Below are 23,485 nucleotides of genomic sequence, written 5' to 3' on the forward strand. Positions count from 1 at the left end.
GGTATCAGTTATATGCGGGTTGAAATAAGAAATAAACTATATAATATGCTTTTATAAAGAAAAAGATCTAACAGCACGAAATTCTGGTAGACACTGTTTTCTCCCTACACAAAAACTTTATTGACCGGCCAGGCGTGAACAACATTGTCTGCGCCTTTTGATGACATCACAGCTTCACTGCCGAGTTCAGAGGCTTTTGAGTTTCCCCCACGTGTTTTGACGGCATTGTGCTAGTTTCATTTCTGTAGATGTTTTAGCTAATTTTAGGAGGTGTACTTTTCGTTGATTAAGTCTGTTCATGGTCACTCACGTCAGACGTCGCTTGACAAGACGGATCGGTCGATTTATCCGCTAACTAGCTCGTGGATCTCGCTACTTTGAGTAATGGCGCTGTACACGAAAGCCGCCGAGATCCTGGAGAAAGTGGAAAAGCAACAAGGTGCCCTGAAAACGCTGGTCTATGAGAGTAAATTCGCCAACATTAAGCAGCTGTTTGCTCTGGCCTGCGAGGCCCAGAAGTTCTCGTCGATCTTGGAGGAGATCATTGTGTCGACCAAACTGCTGAAGCATACCAAACTGAAGATGCATTTGGCCAAGGTATGTGCTGAAAAACATATATATTTTTTTAAATCTGTAAGGCTAAGTAGTGTGTAATTAAAAAAAAAATGCATAAAATTAGTGAAAAAAAAATACCTCACGTCACCTGCCCATTCCTAACTTATGTACTACAATTATTCTCGAATTCTGACATTTTTTTTCCTTCCTCAAATAGGTGCTGGTCTTTGACCTGGTCATGGGCCAGGGGCTCAAGTGTGGCGGCTCGTGGAAGACACTGATGATGAAACACCGCTGCAGACTCCAGTCGGAGCTGGCCCGAATGAAAGTCAAGCGAAAGGTCAGCAGGAACGAGGACCTGCTCCCCGGAGACGTCCGGCAGCACGCCGGGGAACGGCTGCCCCGGTACGTGCGCGTCAACACCCTGAAGACCACCGTGGAAGACACGGTGGACTACCTCAAGAGGGACGGCTTCACCTACATGGGCGAGGCCTACAAGTTGGATGACTTGACCCTGAAGGGCAAGGCTTTTGTCAAAGACCGCCATCTGCCAGAGGTTCTGGCCTTCGCCCCTAAAACGGACTTCCACGACCACTTTCTGTACAAGGCCGGGCACATCGTGCTGCAGGATAAAGCCAGCTGCCTCCCTGCCTTCCTCTTGAACCCCCCACCTGGGAGCCATGTGGTGGACGCCTGTGCCGCCCCCGGGAACAAGACCAGCCACCTGGGCGCCATCATGAAGAACCGAGGCAAGGTGTTTGCTTTCGATTTGGATGCCAAGCGTCTGGCCACCATGTCCACCCTCCTTTTGCGAACGGGCCTCACGTGTCATCAGCTGGCCAACCGGGACTTCCTCAAGGTGGAGACCGACAGCGAGACGTACAGGGATGTGGAGTACGTCCTGCTCGATCCTTCCTGCAGTGGATCAGGTAGTACTTTATCTCATTTTAGTATATAGGGATGCCCTGATTGCATATTTTTGCCGTGTGAGTCGGAATTGTATTAAGGGGGGGGGGGCTAAAGTCAGTCAGTATATACGTTCCGATCCCCTCCGATTTTCCATCTGGGGCATCTTTTAATAAATCAGCTTAATTGATAAAGTTGCGACGAAAATTGGTCACCCAAAGTGATGAATTAAACATTTTTTGGTGATTTCTTCACTTTTTAGGTTGTCACTGGACATGTACTTTTTTTCTGAAATATTATAAGGCATGCTTTATCAAAAAATATAACTTTGCTCGGTAAGTGCCACTAAAAGTGAAGTGTGCCATTGATGGCAACAGGCACCCAATACAATTTCGGAGTTTAAAATGTGAACGACCACTTTGTCAAGGCCCAATCAGACATGGAAAACTAAAATCTGGCTGGCGTGTTGATTTTTCTTTCAGGCATGGTGTGTCTCCAGGACCGCGGCTCCTCCTCCGCCGATCCCCAGGAGGAAGCGTCTCGTCTGGACGCGTTGGCCTCTTTCCAGCTGCGCTGCCTGAACCACGCGCTCGGCTTCCCCCGGCTGAAGCGCCTGGTCTACTCCACCTGCTCCGTCCACAGCCAGGAGAATGAGGAGGTGGTGATGGCCTGTCTCCAGAAGAACCCTGGCTTCAGGTTTGTCATTTCTGCTTAGTCGATGAAAATTTCATGGTGGAGGAACAGTAATGCAGTAATCCCTCAATTATCACCTCCACTTATCGTGACTTCATTTTTTTCCCTCATTCTTTTTGTAATTATTATTTTTTTTTTAGAATTTATCAAAATCTGAAAATGCAACTCGTAAGCCGAAGCCACTTTTGCAACTAGGACTTGGCACTGGATTTTTTCTTTTTTAAGTACATAAAAATGTGAAAATCCATGCTGAAACTCTTAAGCAGAAGACAGTCTTGCTACCAGGAAAAAAGTTATAATAGGGGTTACCCTAATTTTTGTTTTTCTTATTATTGTGGCAATATCTAGTCTACATTAACTGCGATATTACAAACATGAAAGCGCCATGTGACTGACTATTGGAGAGTTTCACTGGCCGTTAGAGGGCAGTGTCTACCTTCGGGAGTTAAATATTACTGTAAGTGTAAGGGTTTCAAAAGTCCAAAGAGTACTAGATAGACACCATAAAACATATTTGCCTATAACTGCGATAAATGAGGTATTTGTGCCTATTTTACAAAATCAGTTTGGTAGCTTTACTATGGCGTGTGTTGACAGGCTGGTTCCTCTCCTGTCCGAGTGGCCCGAACGAGGTCACCCGCCCCTCACTCAGTGTTTGCGAGCCAGCGTCGACGGGACGCGGACGCATGGATTCTTTGTGGCTCTTCTGGAGAGATGCCATGAAGCCAATAACCCCATCCCTCAGCTGACTGTCCAAATAAGGTAGGTGGAAAAATAGCAGCGTTAAAAGAAAAGAAGAGCGGGCGGGAATGTACTACTGTCATCGAAATCCACCTCTTTAGCCGCTGTGAAACTCTACATGGAAGTAGCTGTTCTGACAGTAACAGATGAGTAGAAGTCCAGATACCAAGTTGTCTTAGGCGGTGTACCGAGAGCATAACGTCTGTGCACATTTTTTCTTTTTCGGAAATGAAATGTTCATTGTGTTAAGAGTAACTGGGACGCCATGTTCATTTTTGTGTGTGTGTGTGTTAAAAATGTATTAGATTGTGAAATTTGCTTCATTAATACACTCTATCTGGAATGTATTAGTTTTGTGTGTGTGTTTAGTTTTGCGTGTTTCTAAATGGAAATGGCAGTCATAAAGATAGAATGAACATACGGCATCCAATCTTGATCAATGTACTACTTGCTTACCAGGCATCCGGAGTCATCAGTGGAGAAGAGCCCCGAAGATACTCTCTGTGACACCTCGGAATGTGAGGACAAAGAAACGCTTGCTGGTGACAGCGCAGCCGGTAAGAAGACCAAAAAGAGAAAGAGGAGAAGCAAGAAGAAGAAGAAAAATGGCGGAGTGGAGAAAGAATAGCAAGAGTGATGGGCATTACGTCCCCTTTACAATGTAAGTTTTTGCATTTTATTAAACACCCAAACTATCATGGCCTTTTCCAATATAGTCGTCCAGGGAATTGAATCTTACCATAGAGCCCTTGTTATTCCCACGTGTGGATCGCAACAGTAGCGGAAGGGGGCGCTGCGTGCAAAACGCTCTCGTGAGCATACAGTATTTGCGTCGTCTTTGTTCTCTGCTTGACCGCTTTGATTTTTTTCCGCTCTGAGGGATTTTAGCACCAAGCCGGCCATTTTTCTTGCCTTAGCCCGTTACCCGCCGCCATTATTAACCCATCCCCAGTTGAAATGACTCGGAAGATCGTGGCCGTCAATTGCACTTAAGCCGATTGACAGCTGGTCAGATGGCGGACCAGACGGCAATTGCTGCACGAACACACACACACACACACACACATACACACATCCGCCACACCTCTGAGCGTAGACAGGCTATAGGCGGCGAGTCAATGGTCACTGCAGACATCACATCTAATTTCGTCATCTCGCGCAAGGCCAGCGCAGCAAACAAAGCTTCTCCTTTGTTCGCGTTGTGTGTGAACACAAATATTGTAATACAGGTAAAATAGTCAGTTAAACCCAGTTATGCAGAGTAGAAATGTATCTGACGGGTTCCATTGTCAATATAGCAACATTTGAGATTGCAACAAATACCAATTATAAACAAAAAGTCATTTTAAATGCAGTCATTCCATTTCCATTTTCTCAGCGTGATCCAGTAAAACTATTTTCTCGTGGACTGGCTGTTGTGGAGGCCGACAACTTGAGACAAAATATATGTGGGTGGGGTCAGTGCTCGTACCACACCTATGACGGCAAAAAAAAAAACTAGTCCCAAGCAATTAACAGCAATTATTTTTTATCATTATAACAACATTTCTCATTTCAAGTCGGAGGGCGAGATTGAAATTGTTAATATTTTTTTACTCTGATGGACCGGCACTGAGTGGCTGGCGGACCTGTACCGGTCCACGGACCGGTGGTTGGAGACCACTGCTGTGTATGACACATCTAGGAACATGGAACCCCAAATGACAAAATTGACAGTGTAACTGATTGGATCTAACGAATGTCACCGACACCATTAACTTTACAGCAAACACACATGCTGCAGTCGGCGTGAATATTTCAAAAGGCCATCAATTATTTACCTATATAAAATATGCACACCTCATGGGGGATTTTTTTTAACGACAGGCTCTCTTTTTGAGTTAAGCTTAGGCAGCAGAAAGATGTCCCAATCATCACTTTTACTATCTTGGTAGAGTATAAGTAACAGCTAATGAATGAAAGAATATATTTGTTAGATTATGCCAGTGATTCGCACACCGGAAAATCTTTTCATTTAAAACGATGTCGCCTATATTAACAATAGTCATTCTTATCAAAGTTTTATCAGCAGGAATCACATAAACTTCCAAAATTATTCTCATTTTTCACACTGGTCGGGGAAACACTGGATGAACCTTTTGTATACATATGAACACTTATTCAATGTTCATTTGACTTTTTTTGTATATCTGTAAGTTTAAATAGCACCAGAGCCATTTTAATGACATATTTAGTGTTTACTGAAAAAAGAAGTCAGACAAGAGTTGTGAAGAAAGCATCCTTTTATTTCGTGTGAGGGCATCTAGTCATAAGTGGAGGCTAAAAAGGGGCCTTAAAAAGAGTCGGCGCGCCGATACGAATCGCGTCGCCGCTAGAATAGGTGGGGGGGGGGGGTACAATTGATGTGGGTGTGGCGTCGCACCCGAGAAGTGAGGTTTCACAAAAGGGAATTGAACAAAAGCAAATACACGTCACTTGACATCTTCCACTTCCACACTACAGCAAAACTTTCGCTGGGAGACAACGAGGAACTTTGTGCCAACAAAACGTGGTTAGGGTGTCCAAACGACAACAATGACCTTTTTTTTTTTCTTTCTCGACGTAAAAGGGGCATTTTCAGGACGGCCCAAAGTCCCGCCCACCGAGCTCCGCCCACCCGGTCGCGCGTGGCTGGTCGCCGCCACCGAGATGAGGCGGAGCTCTCACTTGGCGTTGGCGGCGCCGCTGAGCACCTTACGGACGGCCTGAACGATGGCGTCGCGGTCGATGCCGAAGATCTGGAGCAGCTCGTGAGGTTTGCCGCTGCGGGGCACCTGCGCCACGGCCAGGCGGTGGACGCTCAGGCCGCTTTCGTTCACCACCGCCGAACAAACCGCCTCGCCCAGACCGCCTGTTTGAGGCAGAGAAAAAATTTTAGGGAGGAAATAAAAATTGCAAAAATTGTAATCCCGTGGACCGGATCGGAGCCTTAGCGGGCCCCTGGTGGAAATGCATGGCGCCGCTTTTGTATGTAGGTCAGCCGGCGCTTAGGGGCCGAATTGAAAATGAAGAAGCTCTGACAGGCCATTTGAGCTCTCTTCCCTTCCCCCCTCACATGAACATACTGTATCATTCCCCTCTTTTCGACGAACCCTTGCCACTTTTCATTTGTCTTTCAAATTGCAGTATTTAGCTTGATGCAAAATTATGTCAAACTGACCTGTGTTTACCCAAAAATATGATAAAAAAAGTGATGCAAAATGAACTCTTCCTGCTATGGACAATAATAAATGTCCACTTTGCTTCAACTGACTGGATGCTCATCTTTCCCAGCCATTGCCGGCTCCAAGTCCAATCCATTTTTTGGAGAATGTTACCTTTTTCATTTTCTGAACCAATCACTCAACTAGGAGCAATTTAGAGTTTCCAATCAGCCTACCATGCATGTCTTTGGAATGTGGGAGGAAACCAGAGTATACCCAGAGAAAACCCACGCAGGCCCGGGGAGAACATGCAAACTCCACACAGGTGGACCAACCTGGCTGGATTTGAACCCTGATGCACTAACCACGTATTCACTGAGGAATGTTAACTTTTTGGGGCAAAAATGAACTGGTCTGACCCACATGAGATCTAGCTGGCATGAATGTGGCCTGCGAGTTTGACACCCCTTGTTGTACTTGGTGATTTTTAATTTGGATTGAGAGCCATGCTTGTGGACGAAACCTCACCTTCATAGTAGTGGTCTTCCACAGTAATGATGCGTCCCCTAGTGGCCCTGGCGTTGTCAATAATGGTCTTGGAGTCCAAAGGTTTAATAGTAAATGGATCAATCACACGGATGTGAATTCTCTCTGTACGGGAGGCAGAAAGCGGGGAATTGGTGAATGGGGGAAATTTTCGGATCCAAAATAAAGAACAAGGGCTTTTGTACCCTTTTTCAGATGCTCGGCGGCAGCCAAGGCCTCGTGGAGTGTCACCCCCGCGCCGATGACGGTCACCTGGTCGTCGTTGGTTTTGTAAACCACCTGAGAAGGAAGGAAGCGGAAAATGGAGTCACACTTGACTTGATGTGATTTTTTTTTTTTTTTTTTTTTCCCATTTGGATTTTGCAAACCTTAGCCTGTCCGACATGGAAGTCCTCATTGCAGTTGTAGATGACGCTGTTCTCGGGGCGGCTGGTTCGGATGAAACACAGGCCCTGTGGCACAAAAAATCATCAACTCACATGTACACAATTGTGCTCCAAAGTAAATAAACAAACAAACACCAAAAATGTCCCCTATTCTAACTTGTCAATTATTTTCACATACTCTAACAATACTATCAACAAATTTGCAAATGGGAATGAATTACTAATTGATTTTTCAAGAAAATGACCGTATTTTCCGGACTATAAGTAAAACTTTTTTTTAGGTATTTGCTGGCTAATACTCAAGTATTCCACGTATGTATATTTTTCCTCTTTGACAACCAAAACCCTCTTATGTTGTTTTTTTTAGACTGTAGTTGTCTGAAAACTGGTAAGTTAACAGAACTGTATTTAGCCTGTTGTTCTTTACTTTTAATCAATTTGATCAAATAAAAAGCTATTTTTTACTCATCATTGTGCATTTTTTTTGGCTCGTGCTACTTACAGTCCAAAGATTAAGGTACTCTAAAACTTCAAATAGATTTGTATTCCTGGATAGAATTGGTTATTTAATTACAGGTAAATCAAATGTTCTTAAAATGCATGCCATTCAAATGGAACTACACATTTACATTGGGTATATAGAAGTATATTCATGTTTAAATTCTAATGAATTTGGTCAAGTCAGACATTTCGAAGCAAATTACTCATTGGCACCTTAGTGTTGGCGGCAAGCTCCACGGCTTTTTCGGTAGAAACGCCATCGCTCGGGTAGAAGACGGTGGCTCCGGGAATGGCTCGGAACATGGCCAGGTCCTCCAGACCCATTTGAGAAGGTCCGTCCTCGCCTGAACAAATTTGCCAAAACCTATCAACTGACGTGAAACGTGTCCCATCTATTTTTTTGCAGCGTGCTGGAGGGTAAAAGCGTGCAGGTAGTGAGCATGCGCTATACCTGAGGAGGTGGAAGAGGAGGAGAAGCTAACGGGGAGGAAGTGGGAAAGGAATCGGCTCGCCTCCGTGACTCACGTGGGGAGGCGCGAGGAAGAGGAAGAGGAGGAAGATGGCTAGTTCCATAAGGAGGGAGAAGACTCGAGTGATTTACAGATAAGGTAAGAAGGTTTTTTATCATATTGGATCCGTGGTTAGGAATGAGTGCTCGGAAGGTAAGAATAGTAGCTGGCAATTGATTGGCTGACCAATGGAGACGCCGCAGTGGGAGCCGCACAGGTTGATGTTGCTCTCGGAGATGGCGGCCATGCGCAGCTGGTCGTAGGCTCGCGAGAAGAAGGTGGCGAAGGTGCTGGCAAAAACCACGTTGCGGTCCCGCGTGGCGCATCCCACGGCCACGCTCACCTAGGAGAGTCAGTTCTTGGTTTTTGGGAAATGATTCTAGTTCCCGAGATATGGTACCATGTTTTGCTCGGCGATGTAGCACTCCACATAGCGGTTGGGGTGTTCGTTCTTGAACAACTCGGAGAAGGTGGAGTTCTTGGTGTCTCCGTCCAGCGCCACCACGTGTTCGTTGTAGCGGCCCAGCTTGGCCAGAGCCACGCCGTACGCTTTGCGGGTGGCAATCTGCTCGCAGGAAAACGACAAAAAACAAAAACATTGAGAATTTTGGACTCGGTGGAGGAAAGTCTCCATCCACTGAGGTCACCATCTCACTCACCTTCTCTCCCGGCTTGTAACTGGGCGCGTTGGGCATGCGGACGTTGCGCAGGCTGACTGGCGCCACGTCCTCGTTGGGCGGTGAAGGGTACAGACGCTTGTTGCAGCTGCCCATGCGACTCTGCAGCTCCTTGATCACGCCTTCGGCCATGTCTTTGGGGAGTGGCTTACCGTGCCAGCCCATCTTATCCTCGGCCACTGAAACGTACACGCCGGGATGTTAATCTTAGTTTGTTAGCGACTAACAACCCTTTATGATAGTTTGCTAGCGGGGGAACGCTCCGATCTAGAACTTGGCGAATTATTACTGATGTGTTTTTGTCCGCGAGTGAGCTCTGGCTGGTGCATAGAATCAAGCTGACGCTGCATTACAGGTCAAAGGTTAGAATCATGCGGACCAAAGGCTGAGAATGTTATGACAAGCGCTTCTCCCTTCGCACGTTCCGGTGCCCCCCGAAATAGGATGAAAATACACATTGCCCTCCTCAATCCAAACAAAACATGAGCACAATAGTCCTTTGGCATGTGTCGCCTACACATTCTCGGGGATTAAGTTCCAAGCAAGGGCCCAAGAGGGGCTGGGATTACTACATGGGGACGGCCGGTAGATTGGACCAGATCACTGATGTCAAATATGTGCCCCGTGGGCTTGCTAAGTGGTCTGATCACAGGGGAGGTGTTGTACCTGACTTTGTAGTTCAACCATCATGTATATACAGAATTTAATGTTTTTTTTTTTTTTTTGACACGGGCACTGGAAAACTAGAATTTTGTGAGTTTGTGCACAATTTAATGTTGCTCAATTTCTTACCCGTAGTTGGAGAGTAATCCCTTGATTATCGCGTCTTCACTTATCCCGAATTCACTTTTTCCCGCTATTATAATTATAAAAATGTATACAGTAATCCTTCAATTATTGCGGTTAGTGTAGACAGGGAAGGGACTTCAGTTTGCGAGTTTCAACGTGGATTTTCACATTTTTATGAACTTAAAAAATCAATACATTAATTATTTTTATTTAAAAAAAACATTCGTATTTTTATGAACTTTCACAAAAAAGGTCATTAACTCAAAAAAAATTCCTGAAAAAAAACCTGGGTCGTAGTGAAGCCACAATGATTGAGGGATTACTGTATAAATATATTTTTTAAACTTCATAAAAATGTGAAAATCCATGCTGAAACTCTTAAGCGGAAATGAAAGTTATAATAGGGGGGACCCTACTTTGTGATTTTTTTTTGTTTCGTGGCCATGTCTGGTCTACATGAACCGTGATATTCGAGGGTTTACAGTATTTGTTTTCGTATTCAGTCCCTGCAGTCAAAACGGCAGCGCCAATGGGAGCCAAAAAGTTATCAAGGAAACTAAAATGTCCCCAAAATCAACATGTGGGACCAAAAAACATGAAGCAACCCGGATAATATCATATCATATATGATTCAAAATAATGACCTTGGATGCCCTTGCCCTTGATGGTCTTGGCAATGACGGCAAGCGGCTGGTGGCGAGGCTGGCCCAGGACCTTACACAGCTCTTCCACGCTGTGGCCGTCCACAATGACGGCATGCCAACTGCAATAGAACATCAATACTACTTTTAATTTGCAAAATCAACGTGTTTATTCAGCCCAGCTCCTGTGATGAACAGAGCGAAAAACACAGTTTGTGCCAAAAGCTCACCCAAAGGCCTCGCAGCGTCGCTGGTACTTCTCCACGTGATGTTGCAGGGGCGCCGGGTCACTCTGGCCCAGGCGGTTGATATCCAAGATGGCCACCAGGTTGTCTAGCTGGTAGTAGGAGGCGAAGGCCATGGCCTCCCACACCGAGCCCTCCGACATCTCGCCGTCACCCAGCAGGCAGAACACCCGGTAACTGTAAACATGCCCAACAGAGCCGATCTGCTCATTTTTGGCCAATAAAACGGCACGACTCAACGCACAAAAGCGCCCCGCCCGTTTAACATGGTCGCTCCCGCCGAGTGACGACGGCCGACAGCTTTCCGGTCAAATAGACACGTTCTCGTGAGAAGTGCGAGATGCGTAGAGACATTTTGCATTCCACCATCACACGCAAAGAAACAACAAAGCGCGCAGGAGACGCGCCCAAAGGAATTCCACATAGGCGGATGCCACCGAATGAAGGGATGTTGGTTAAGTACAGTTAAAGGAGGAACGGCTTTAGGGCTTTCCCCCGGAGACGGTCCGATGTAAAGCATGCCAAATACCTTTCCACCAGAATGAACAAAGCTCAATATACATTCTGGCTTTAATGGAAACTTGGTTGAAGGGCAAAGAATGCCTTTTTTTTTGGTCAGCCTTCCCCGTCCGTACCCCTCCAATGTTATGTTATAAGTCTCCGATTGGTCCGTAGCTGGACGGATGTTGGCTGGACCAATGTTGTCCATATTAGCACAATGAAGCTAGAATTAAAAAAATAGCTTCTCCGCACATCTAGCGCAATTCTTGATTGCACTTAACGATCTCATATTTCGACGTCACGGTGGATTAACGCCGCATCGGCGGGCTCAACTCTGCCGCATTTGACACGTTCATTCATGCATGTTTTTTTGTGTGTGCATTTGCCAAATAACCACACCCTTGCTTGGGTACTAATCACCCGTTCTAAAATAGTTTACGCCGTGTGAGTCAATGTGGATGAGCCCAAGCTTCAAGAAAATGTGCATTTTGAAGTCAAATTTGCCATTGTGTCGTGATAGTCCACCAAAGTGTCATAAATAATGGCAATGCCGCCGATTGGAATGGAAGTGGCCAAGTCGCCAAATGTGAGTCCTTGACCTAGATAAGGCGAGAGACCACTGGAGAAGGTGATGCGGGGTCTCCATGGCAACGACATTTGCTCGTGGCTGATTGGTCGGATGATGCTATGGAATGCTTGCATTATTGAACCTTATTTGAATTGTTTGAGCGTATAGACGCTCATCGTCCATGAATATTCCTCACAACCAATCCCATTTCAAATGAAGTGGACCATCTTGGTCAATGGCAAGCAATGCCTTAAATTGTATGAAATGGCAAATCAATAAAAAATAACGGATGGGTGTTTTGCAGCATATTTCTGGCTTTGGGCACTTTTGAATGATGAGCACGGGTCGCCTTTTGGATGCTTCCTTACATGTCACACATAGAGGAGCAACAGAGAGGCAAGAGACGTGTCAAAACGGAGGGCGATGCGCATGTTTCCATTTTTGGGAGGCGGTGGGGCAGAGAGAGTGGAGAGTGAAGCAGATGGGGAGGGAGGGAGACATTTTGTGTTCTTGCTATTGCTTATTAGAGCGGAATCATGCGAGTGCTCACCGAGGGAGCACTACGCTGTTAGACACCCTTACTCATCTAGTCTTTTTTAGCTTTTATATCGCTTATTAGAAATAAACAAAGGCCTGACCTTACACTATTTAGAAATTGAATATATATATATATATATATATATATATATATATATATATATATATATATATATATATATATATATATATATATATATATATATATATATATATATATATATATATATATATATATATATATATATATATATATATATATATATATATATATATATATATATATATATATATATATATATATATATATATATATATATATATATATATATATATATATATATATATATATATATATGATTAGTATTATTATTACTGTGAATATAAAGAATTTGTATTCAACCCAAATTAATTGCGTAATAATATTCTTGGATCTTAATATTTTGAAACCACAAAGATTACGCTCGACGATAATTAAAGCGGCGGTTACCTGGCCTCGTCAAAATACTTCCCGGTGTAGGCCATTCCACAGGCCGCTCCCAGACCTTGGCCCAGAGAACCGGTGGCCACGTCCACAAACTGCTGCCTCTGATGGGGCAAAATGGCGTCTGGTGAAAAACATCCTGATGACGGTTACCCGGCGGGTGTAATGACTCACTGGGACGGGGTGACCCTCCAGGATGGAGTCCACCTTGCGTAGGTTGAGTAGCTCGTTCTCCTTCAGGTAGCCCGTCTCGGCCCACGCTGCGTACAGGATAGGGGCCGCGTGACCCTGGGGACATTTCAATACTTCATTCGTTACGGATTTTTTGGAAGTTTTTTTTCAAATTTGCATTTTCACATGTTTATGAATTAATATATATGTATATAGCAGAAAAAAATTGCAAAGAATTGAATTGGCAACAAGTGAAGTCGCGATAATCGAGGGAAGACTGTACCTTGGAAAGGACGAAACGATCGTTGTTGGGATTGCGTGGGTCTTCAGGTCGGTACTTCATGGAATGGAAGAAGACCACGGACATGATCTCAGCAACACTGCAGCATGACGTTGGGTGACTGTAAACACAAGATCAGATTTAACTCCTAGACATCCATTCCATTTCAGTTCTAAAACCTGGCTTTGAGTTTCATTGACGGCGCTAAAAGTCCAAACTAGTTTGGCAGCGATCCGATGGTATCCCAGTTAAACTGGATCAAACACCTAGCGCCGTCAACGACACCCTTGACTTAACGCTACGTCGGTCATTGTGTGTCAACCAGAACACAAATTGCTGTAAGTGGTGCAAATCAGAGGCTTCTGTGAATTGATTGGGTTATTTCATGCTAAAACACACGTAGTCAAAGTTAAGATGTAGACGTCGTCCTCTCACGCATACTGCATCATATTCCCCTTTTGTTTATTTTGTGCATGCACACATTTTAGACATGTTGCATGTTATTGGCGTCTTCATTTCCACTCTACATGCCAAAAATACCTGACTGGAACCTTCCTCCAACAAGGCTTAATCTTGCCTGAAAGGAAAAATGTCATCAAATGATAATAATATATAATACCAGATCATACCAACACTTCATTAAATCATTTGACATTTATTTTTACGTGTTCGTTCATGTAGTATCAATGTAGCACCAAAAAATTTGGCCCAATAGAAGAGTACAAATGTAAATTGCGTACATTTTGAACCACATAAATAGAATAAATTAAAAATTAAAATATCTAAAATAATGAGCTTAATCTGTAATTAGTGCTTTAGATATTTTTTTTGTCTCTTATTCTCTAAATTAAATGGTGTTATGGATGATTGAAATGATGATAAAACGTGACTTTTCTGGCCTTCTGCGATGCAAAATCGGCAACCACATCAGAAAAAATGGTTCAAGTCAGAACAATTTAGATTTCCCCATTTTAGACTGGATGCATTGACACTTTATGGACGCTAGGGGAGCCAGTGCAATCTGTACAAGGTCTGCCACAAAGGCTCTTTTGCGCCCCCAATAAGATTGCGCCCTGGGCAGTCGTTCACTTTGCCCAAAGAAATAAACGTCCCTAATTTAAACCATTGCTTTAAAATCAACAAAAAAAGAAATGACTTTAAATTCAGGAAGGATGTAGTTCTTTTAACGCTGCCGTGACTGAAGCGTGCAAGCAGGCGTGGCTTAAACGGGGAATAGCGTGAGAGACGGAAAGCTCCATTTGACCTAGTCCGTGAAACACGTAGCGCATTGGAGCGCCCATCGCAGTCAACTGGACTCTGCTCCTCCTCGTTCTCCTTATATAACTCAACACGGAAGCGGATCGGGGATCAAAAACCCTGTTGGTTACAAAGATCTCTTTTAACCCCTGAATGCCCAGTCATTCCACTTAGCGATTGCCATGGACAATGTCCATTTCATTTGGACTGCTTGCGAGTGATCACATTCCCGGCCAATCCTTTCAGTCCAAATGAATTGGATCTCTATCGGTGTCAATAGTAGTGGATTATTGAGGGCCCCGAACAGAGTACATTTCGGATTTAATTCATTTTAATGTCATCATTTTTGGTTGTATTGACCTTTGTTAAATTTTAAATTCATAAGAAATAACAAATGGGATTTTTGTATAGGTGCATGCATTTTAATGGTCAAAAATTTAGCTTTTTAAAAAGGTTATAAATCAAACATATTTCTTCAAGTGAATTATTATCCCGCGTTGCACGTTCATCATCATATCGAAGATGTCGTATCAAATCTTAGATAACTGTTATCACCAGTTCCATCTTTTCTTCATATTTCCTTCCATATTCCTTTGAACCTGTACTATTTAATCATAATAAAATACTGGCTACATAAGTGGTATTTCTTTGCAGTTTAATAATAAACCTTAAACCATATGAAAAAAAAATCTTTAAAATGTTGACATTTTCATGTGACCAAAATTGCTATTCATTATATTGTGCACCTGCTACAAAAAAAGAAATCTTGTTTTTTTACATTTTTTTTACTATTTTTTTTATAGATGGTTCGTTTTGTGGAAGGAAGGGTACTCTCACCCGCTGCCCGCCGTGGTGGTCGCCTTGATGGAGTTGATCCGGAGCCGGTTGGCGAGGTTCCGGAGTGCCTGCACCGTCTGCTGGTCTGGTTTATGGTAATCTTCCATTTTTAAATTTTTTTAAAAATCTTTTTCAAACGCGTGTATCCTTACAAATGAGAGTAAAATCCCCCAAGATGGTCTCGCGTGCGGAATAGTCGACTGCAGGGGTTAAAAAGGAGATAGTGGCTCTGGAGCTGTGACAGAAGAGAGATGGGTGAGGGAGGGGAGGAGATGGGGAGAGGGGGGAGGGGTAGGGGGAGGGATTTGGGACGACAAGGCAAGGGGGCGTGTTAGTCAGGTAAATCCCAAAAATATGGCTAATCTAGTGCTAAAAGCAGCCCACACTCACACTTGAAAGAGTCATGCACACGCGCGCTCTGTAAATGGGAGGGGCTTGGATTGAGAGACACGCCCACATCCACAGTCCACCCTGGTGTCGTGTGCTAGAGATTGGCATCCATTTACTACCACTAATGCGCCTATATGTAGTATGTTAACCAACCAGGCAGAACTCCTAGACTTTTTTGTAGTATAAAATCAGATTTATTTTATTTTATTTTTAAGATCACTGGATGTCATTGACGGTGCTTGGTATCCATTTTGACCTTGGACGTCTAGCGCCGTCAAAGGCACTGAAAGATGGGTATTTACGGGACGCCCTCCGAGTTTAAATGAATTGGACATCTAGCGTTGTGAATAGTATGCAATGCAATGACTTAAATACTATGAAAATGGTATTTCACTATTCATTCCATTAAATGATTTAGCTTTCATTAATGTTGCATTGATATGTTAATGTATTCCTAATTATATCAATTCATTTTTGAAAACGCTTTATCTTCACGAGGGTTTCAGAAGACGAGAGTGCCATAAGGTAGTATTATTTAAATGTCTAGAAGTTAAAAACAAACACTAAAGTGCATGTCATCACAATGTTCATAATGTGCAATACAACCGTATTTTAAAGGATTAAAGCCCAACCAAAAAGTGTTTACAGCGCCCCCCACTGACTAATCCACGTTATGAGGAGAACAATGTACAGTGGTACCTCGATTTACGATCGTAATGCATTCAAGCTTTTCGTAACTCAAGCGAACATTTCCCATTGAAATGAATTGAAAACAAATTAATTCTTTCCAACCCTTATTTTGTGTTTCAGGTCCATTGTCTACGGTCGCCGTTTCTTTGCAAAACTCTGCCGATTCATAGTAATATTGTTTACCTGGTATGTAAATGTCGGGTGGTTGTAGAAATATTTTAGACACGAAAGAGATGCAAAAAAGACAAGTGTCATGACCACCTGGCATGGTCGCATCACAAAATTTTGATCGTATCTCGGGCGGATTATTAGATCGAAATTTTCGTCCTAAGACAAGAATGTTGTATGATGAGGTATGTCTACATGCATTCCTGGTCTACAATCGTGAAAAGTGCACACTGCCCTCTAACGGTTGAATATTCAAACTGCACCGGCAAGGCAATCTTGAGCTGTGTAGTTCAACCATGAAAGAAAGTCATTCGATAACTGATTGGACATTTTTTTGTGTAACAAAACAATCAAGTTTTATAATAATTGTCATTTAATTTGATAACCAAGTCATTGTCGATTAGTTGATTAATTGTGGCAGCCCTAGTCCCCATGAAAGCATTTTATTATAGACGCACGGATTTGAACGAGGCAATGTTCTGAAAGTTCACCATGCATAGTCCATATATTCACTTTTTAAAGAGAACTTTTCAAAAATGTATCATTGCACTTTGACAAATTGTTATTAAAAGAGTTGTCATGAGGGGCAAAAAAAACAAATAACTGGTTCCAAAGTAAAACAGCAAATTTGCTGAAAAACATGACTTGCTCACCTCCAAGTTAATGTAAACATTAGGTTCGTTTGATGAGTGCTCCCTTGCCCGATTCGTTATCTTAAAAAGAATGTTTGGCGTAAAGAAAATAGAAGAAAAAAAACAAGAAAACTGAGAGTAAAATATGTAAATGTATGTGCCTTTTGACGAGCAGCTTTCAAAACTGGATTTCAGAGGGGAAAAAAATTTAGTCATGTTCCTAGTGCTTCTCACTAAAACCCCAAAGGACCATATATGACCTGTATATATGATTGTTGGAGAGAAAAAAAGACAAGGAAACCGATAAAACACTCTTTTAAAGAGATTAACAAGACAACTTGTCACATCTTGACAAAATACTTAAATTCTCATGAAATAACGAAAATACTATTTAGTATTAGGGGAGGAGGTGAAAGTCCACCACCACCATCAACATCAACACCATCCCCCAAATAGAACAATAATTCACCCAAAAAAAAAAAAAAACACTTTCAGAGCCCAGAGACTAAAATGCCGGCTCTTATGAATTAGTCAGTCCAAGGTTGCTGAGACAACGGCGAAATGTTTTGGTTCAAACAAAACCAAAAAAAAAGGAGTAAGAGTCAGTCATTGTCTCTCAACGGGCTCCTCAATTCCGTACTCAATCTCACTTGAGCATCTACTTGAAAGAAATGTCCAGAGTTGGAAGATTATAGCTTCATGTGACTGAAATCGTTGGATAGGCCTCGCAAATACGCGTCGTGAATGCTCCCAAGGAAAGCCGGGTCATTCTGAATGGGGAATAGGAAGAAATGTCACAAAATTGCAGACGTCAACAGTTATAGACATGGCAATCATTACTGTACCTTAATGAGATGTATGAGCGTTTTCTGGAGCTGGGCCTTGTTGCAGGAGGCTTGCGGGGTCTCCGTAGAGACCCTGCAAATGGGACGGAGTTCGGAGGGGGCTGGGGGCACTGTCGCCGTAGCCGTCTTCTTGACCGACTGCTGCTGGAAGGCGCTAGGGGACAGAAGCACGGAGGAATCCGACCCGGAAATGGCGAGAGCGGGATTCAAAGGCACGGCCTGGAAATGGGAAAAGTCCATTCTGAGATACACAAATCAACTGTCGAAGCTGCCAAATCATATTTTGTAGTGCTTAAAGAGAATTTCCGAATTTTGCTAAAGATGGAAAATTTGCAGTATTTGGCAGCTCTCAACTGTAAAATGAAAAGGAGGACAACTCACTGATATTGCTTTCATCAGGTTTGCGGATTTGGACAGAAGATCCATTTCTTGTGTGAGCTGGACTGCTGGTTTACTGATGCGCTCTAAGAAGTTGTGGGGCGGAGCCAGAGAGCTCGGCAGGAAATTGGGCGCTAGAGTGGGTTTGTGGATTTCCGCGTTGGACGGCTGGACCGGCGGCGCCTTTAGTGGGCCTATTATTTCCTCTTCCAAAAAAGGCTGGGGAACAGACTGCGGCAACACCAGCCCGCTTGAAAGCCGGGAAGCGACCGGAACCAGAGACCGGGGTTCGGCCCCCGGCTGGAAAGCGGCGCTGGGGTGAAGCGCGTACGGGTCAGGGAGAGGGTGAGGGTTGGGGAGGAGGCCGTGTCCTCGGTGATCCTGTCCAGGCGGGGGAGGGGGGCGAGCGTTTTGGTGGGCGGGAGGGGGATAGGTTTGCTTTTGGGGGTACACCACTGAAGGGTCCATTGAAGTGAGATTTTGGGTGGGCATGGCAGGTAGAGAGGGGTCCTTGGGCATGGATGAGCTAAAAAGTTCTTCCACTGTGATTTGCTTCACTACTGTATGAGGCTTCTAAAGGGCAAAGGAGAGGAACATTGGGAAAAGAAAAAATAAAGCCTTTGTGGTGCCTAATAAATGAAATGCCTTTTGACACAGGCTTAGTTTTCACAACTTATCGCTGGTCACTTTAGTTACTTTGTACCATTACCCATGTTGACTACTACTTATGCTACTTATTTATTATGTTGACACTATTAGTATTTATTGATTATTTATTACTTATCGTATATATTGGTCATCTAATGTGCCTTTTTGTTTGTTGTTGAATTCATAGACTCAGCGACTGGTGTGCTCTCAACAACTTGGCGCTGAACTTCTCCAAAACCATGGAACGCATCCCGGATTTCAGGCTGAATAAGGTCACTCTGCTTGGCTTGGACTACTTTATTTTTTTTAATTATTGATATGTCTGTTTTTGTTGTTATGTCTGCACTATGTGTTGGAAGCTTTAAATGTCATTATACTTGTATATTGACAATAAAAGCATTCAATTCAACTGTTGGTGTTGAATCTTTGTGGCAGATCGACAGATGAACAACTGGCTAGTATAGAAGCATTTGTTTACATTCAAACTTTGTTGCAAGTGACAGCACCAAAGATTGAAATGTTAACAACCTGGCTTAAGAAAAGACTTCTTGATCTTGTCTCTTGTCAACAGACAACTTCATAAAATGTAGATTTGGCAAGTGAGTGGAAATGAAATTCCTAGATATCAGAAATGGCTTTTCAATTCTCAAGATTGGATGGAAAATATTGTCAAAATGCATTTGATACCTTATCAGGTGGCTGAGAGCTGTGGATGTGATGATTTAAAGGTCCTTTTGCATTCAGCTCCGGTGGTGCATCTCCTGACTGGGCCTGCATCAGATACGACTTAGGCTTATTCATAATGCTAAGCAGGTGTTTTTTTACAATGGGCTGTTCATTGAAGTTGCTTATACACCGGTTGGCAGAATATATACATTTGTCCTAAAGCATGGAAAAATAGAGGAGTCGATTATTTTTCCCCGTGTCATAGAATTTGCTCACCTTTTGGTATTCCTCCTTTGCTTTGCTAAGCAACTCCAGAATGTCCTTTGGCCTTGTTTCGGGTACTCCATTGAGTCGTCTGGACTCTGCCTTTTCTGGAGATTCTCTTCGTGCATGTTCAGCTTCGAGCTTCACAATTCTAGCGAGAGTTTGCAACAGAAGAATGACGACACGACACTCGGGTAAATTAAAGAACGTAGGAATGATGTAATATTATTAGACAAAGCATTTACAGTAATCCCTCGAATACCGCGGTTTACGACAGACATGGCTACGATAATTAAAAAAATATCGCCTAATAGGGTCACCCCATTATACATTTTTCTGAAGTGCTGAGTCCGAGTAGTCAGTGGCTTCCTCTTATGAGTTTCAACATGGATATTCACTTCCTTTTTTAAAATTATATGTTTTTGTGTTGTTTTATGTATGTTTTTTTAATATATGTTTTTTTTAATAAGGGTGACCCTACTTTGCAGTTTTTTGTTTATCGCGGCCCTGTGTGGTCTACATTAACCGCAATAATCGAGAGATTACTGTACCCAGAACAATACAAATATTACTACAATACATAAAAATCTGCCTGCATTTGGTTATTAATTATGGCACAATCTTTTCAGAGGCCATTACTATATAGAAAATATGGGACATTAAAGCACTAGTATTAACTAAAAGCGAACAAATGCATATTAGACAGATTAGGGCTTATGAGAAAACACCATAGACAAAATACACACTTACTTTACCATAAGCTGGGAAATGCGCTGGCAATCCCTCCTGTCATAGAACCAAATACTGTAGATACCCACTGAAAAAAAAGAAGAAAATTGACTTACATTGCCATAGGGGAAATACAATATATGTTTTAGGGTGATTTCAACAGCTGATTCTCCATCTTTAAAGTTGTTTTGCTATTATTGGATACCCTGTTTTGTTAGCCCTTTGTTTTTAGCCTCTTTAATTAAACCCCTTGAGTATACCGCCATTCCTGGCCTCCCCGTTTCCCTGTGATCGGGACCATCCCGTTTTCACGTGTCACAACAGGGATTTCTTTCTGTGCGTCTTAATTTTTCATTCCACATTAATTGCCATCAATCTTGATCTTCAAGCATAATTCACACAGACTTGTGTGTGTGCACGCATTGACGAAATGTACTCGAGTCCTTGAGGAACCCAAGGCTGCCTAGCAACCAAGGCGTGTGCATCCTGACAGAATCTCTTGAGTGCCACGTTACTATAGGACCATGTAAACAAGAGGTTAAGTGTGTATGTCTGTGTATTTCTTAACACACTCATTATACACTCTTCCCTCGCTTTGAGTAGACTTTTCAGTTTTGGATGCAGCGACAAAACCCAGTTATCAACTGGATGAGAAATTGTGACTGAACTTGGTTTATTTATCTTGATTCACAAGTTTTTTTTAAGCTGTCATTTTTCTGATCCAGAGTCAATACCGAAACGACCTGCAAACCAATTATTCCATTGATTGGGACTTCTGGGATTGAAATGGAGACAAATACGTTGAGGCTACGTTGACTTGGAAAGAGAATCTAATCAAGTCTGAAACTCAATGAGAAGTGACATCATGGCTTGTGTACCAGGCGGGCTGAAGTGCAAGCCAAGCCCGAAAGGGGAGAGTTCCCCATTGACTTTGACCTTGGCCATGCTCTTTTTCCTGGTAAGCAAACAGTTGGGAAAACGTTCCACTTCTTTATTGGTTGCCTTGATGAAACTGATTTTCAGACTTGTACTTGACTGCCTTGGTGGAAACACTGTCAGCTACTTTTTGAAGTTTTGAAGATGGTGCCCTGTCCTTAAATATGACTGACAGGATGTCTAATCAAAAATGCACTGGGTGCCAAGATCAACGTGTATGGGAATTGTACTCCACTGAAGAATGTGAAGAACTAATTTAGTAATTAATTAAGGCTACTTAGAAGTAAACCAGCAAATTTCAACTCACACCACCAGAGAGACGTCCTACAAAAAGAAGAAATGTTTCGAAGAACACTAACAAAGTGTTTATTTGGCCTAAAACGAGGTACGGTGCTGATATTTTTCCTTTAAAAATTGCATATCGTGAATGGTATTAAAGCACACTAGTATATGAAAGATCCCATTTACTATACAATTGTTGACTTGCTTTATTAAAAACCAGAGATATCTTTTGTTGCCAAACAGCACTGCTTGCTAGATATGAACAGTGGACTGTTAATATTTTTTGTAATATTGTATTCTCGGGTTTGGAATCTGATAATAATAATAGCAATATGTTCAACAATGTTTTCAAAAAGATGAGAATAGAGACTATTTAGCATTTGAGAATTATTGAAGCACATTTGCCTCAATTATTGCACTTACTGTTGCCATTTCTGTAGAGAAGGAAAGGGTCCTGCAGCTGGAACTCAAGGTCTTTGTTTATTGGTTCGACCAAGTTTTCGGTGCTCAGTCGGTTCATTATTGTGAAGCCATGATAAGGAGAAGCAGACCTTGAACGAACAACATTTGGAATCATCGTTTTATTTTCTCAGCGGTTTATTTTCTTGCATTACATTAATATGATATGAGGAAATAATGATGAGATAATAGACTCTTACCTTGTGTATACAAACAGGGTTCCTTCGATTTCTGTCTTCTCCTGTAATTAGTGGCAAAACAAGATCAATGGAAGAGAAAATACAACAGTTTACGTAATTTGTGCCATATTTGTTCATCCTAATTTGTAAAATATTTTATTAGAAGCATTTTTTTTAATGCTGGACCTCGTTGTTTATGCTTCTGACCCAACCTTTTGCCCATTGTATCGAATAGATACTATCTATCAACAACAACTCAAAACATGCAAATTAACAATATTCAGAGTAGCGCAAGCGGTATAAACGCTAGTGTCATGTAATTTTTCTGATGACAACCTCTGTGAAACATTTATTGTAGGGGTGAAGACGAGATTTGCCTGCGCACACGGTGTTGTTTGTATGTAGTTAGCCTTAGCAGATCAAGTTAGTTTTTCGAATCGCGGCCTCTTGCCTCGCTCTCATTTTTGTTGGAAAAACTCACCCATTCGTTAACTTTGGAGTTAAAGTTGTATAGGGCCACCTGTCCCGTAACGTCGAGCAACGTGTTGATGTAGGGGTCTTGTCTCTGAAGAGCTGCTAAGCTCATCAAATGTCCAGCATTAACGGTGTCCATTTTGGATGTGATGTTGCTCCTGCACGGACACATGTCTATAGGGCACGTATAACTTCCGCTTTAGCCGGAAGTTAGTCAACTGTGCCAGATAGATACCTAGCGATAGAAGTGCATGTGCATTGTAAGACAATTGGTACGATAGTTCTCTCTTTTCGGCCATTTTGCATCAGTACGAGTCGATAAACATTACATAATGGTCAACGGGGAATGGATTTTGAAATAGCTATTAATTGCTAAATTTTCAGGCAGATTTTCAGGATAATCATTTTTTTTGTTTAGTTTTTTTGTTATTGTTGTTGTTGTTGTTTTTTTTTACATGTAACTGGAAACCTTTAAACATCAAGTGAATATTTTTTTGGTGGAGTGTCAGATTAGATTAGATTAGATAATTTTAGTCATCCCGTATTAGGGAAATTTCATGGACATATTAGATAGACCAGACAAAGTAAACCCACTACCTGCCATTGACAACAATAGACATTACCCTTGTTGTCCTGTCCGTGTTGCTACCATCCCTCCTAGTCAAAAGGGATTGGACGTCTAATGCCCTCAATCACAACTAATGAACATATTGCACACAATGTGCATTAGATGTAACAA

General features: G+C 42.5%; 3 protein-coding genes across 6 annotated transcripts; 1 reads left to right on the forward strand and 2 right to left on the reverse strand.

The window, feature by feature from the left end:
- Window positions 1–157: 157 nt before the first annotated feature.
- Window positions 158–19,069, forward strand: nsun5 (NOP2/Sun RNA methyltransferase 5). Of its 4 annotated transcripts, none has more exons than XR_013325586.1 (8): window positions 158–597; window positions 773–1,484; window positions 1,944–2,157; window positions 2,752–2,916; window positions 3,355–3,556; window positions 7,917–8,118; window positions 14,973–15,101; window positions 18,945–19,069. XR_013325586.1 is itself a non-coding variant. In XM_077711956.1 (6 exons), the coding sequence occupies exons 1-5, from the start codon at window positions 385–387 to the stop codon at window positions 3,521–3,523; spliced, it is 1,473 nt and encodes a 490-aa protein (XP_077568082.1). In that variant the 5' UTR covers window positions 158–384; the 3' UTR covers window positions 3,524–3,556; window positions 6,819–7,154. The 4 variants fall into 4 exon arrangements, 1 of the variants encoding a protein (XP_077568082.1); XR_013325576.1 differs by lacking the exon at window positions 18,945–19,069 and adding an exon at window positions 16,207–16,330; XR_013325607.1 differs by lacking the exon at window positions 18,945–19,069 and having other exon boundaries at window positions 14,973–15,124.
- Window positions 5,160–15,286, reverse strand: LOC144192841 (transketolase-like). The gene is made up of 14 exons (XM_077711723.1): window positions 15,007–15,286; window positions 12,916–13,033; window positions 12,636–12,749; window positions 12,468–12,565; window positions 10,357–10,548; window positions 10,130–10,248; window positions 8,679–8,875; window positions 8,420–8,584; window positions 8,206–8,362; window positions 7,724–7,854; window positions 6,992–7,075; window positions 6,809–6,902; window positions 6,606–6,728; window positions 5,160–5,785 (listed from the first exon to the last, which is right to left on the reverse strand). Exons 1-14 carry the CDS (start codon window positions 15,111–15,113, stop codon window positions 5,598–5,600), a joined length of 1,887 nt encoding a protein of 628 aa, XP_077567849.1. The 5' UTR covers window positions 15,114–15,286; the 3' UTR covers window positions 5,160–5,597.
- On the reverse strand, window positions 16,686–22,919 carry dcp1a (decapping mRNA 1A). Its single transcript, XM_077711791.1, has 9 exons — window positions 22,754–22,919; window positions 22,294–22,334; window positions 22,058–22,185; window positions 20,438–20,504; window positions 19,700–19,838; window positions 19,445–19,528; window positions 18,113–18,682; window positions 17,732–17,950; window positions 16,686–17,656 (listed from the first exon to the last, which is right to left on the reverse strand). The coding sequence occupies exons 1-9, from the start codon at window positions 22,916–22,918 to the stop codon at window positions 17,576–17,578; spliced, it is 1,494 nt and encodes a 497-aa protein (XP_077567917.1). The 5' UTR covers window position 22,919; the 3' UTR covers window positions 16,686–17,575.
- Window positions 22,920–23,485: the final 566 nt, after the last annotated feature.

This window comes from Stigmatopora nigra, chromosome 1 (assembly GCF_051989575.1).
Source record: "Stigmatopora nigra isolate UIUO_SnigA chromosome 1, RoL_Snig_1.1, whole genome shotgun sequence".
Classification (NCBI taxonomy): domain Eukaryota; kingdom Metazoa; phylum Chordata; class Actinopteri; order Syngnathiformes; family Syngnathidae; genus Stigmatopora; species Stigmatopora nigra.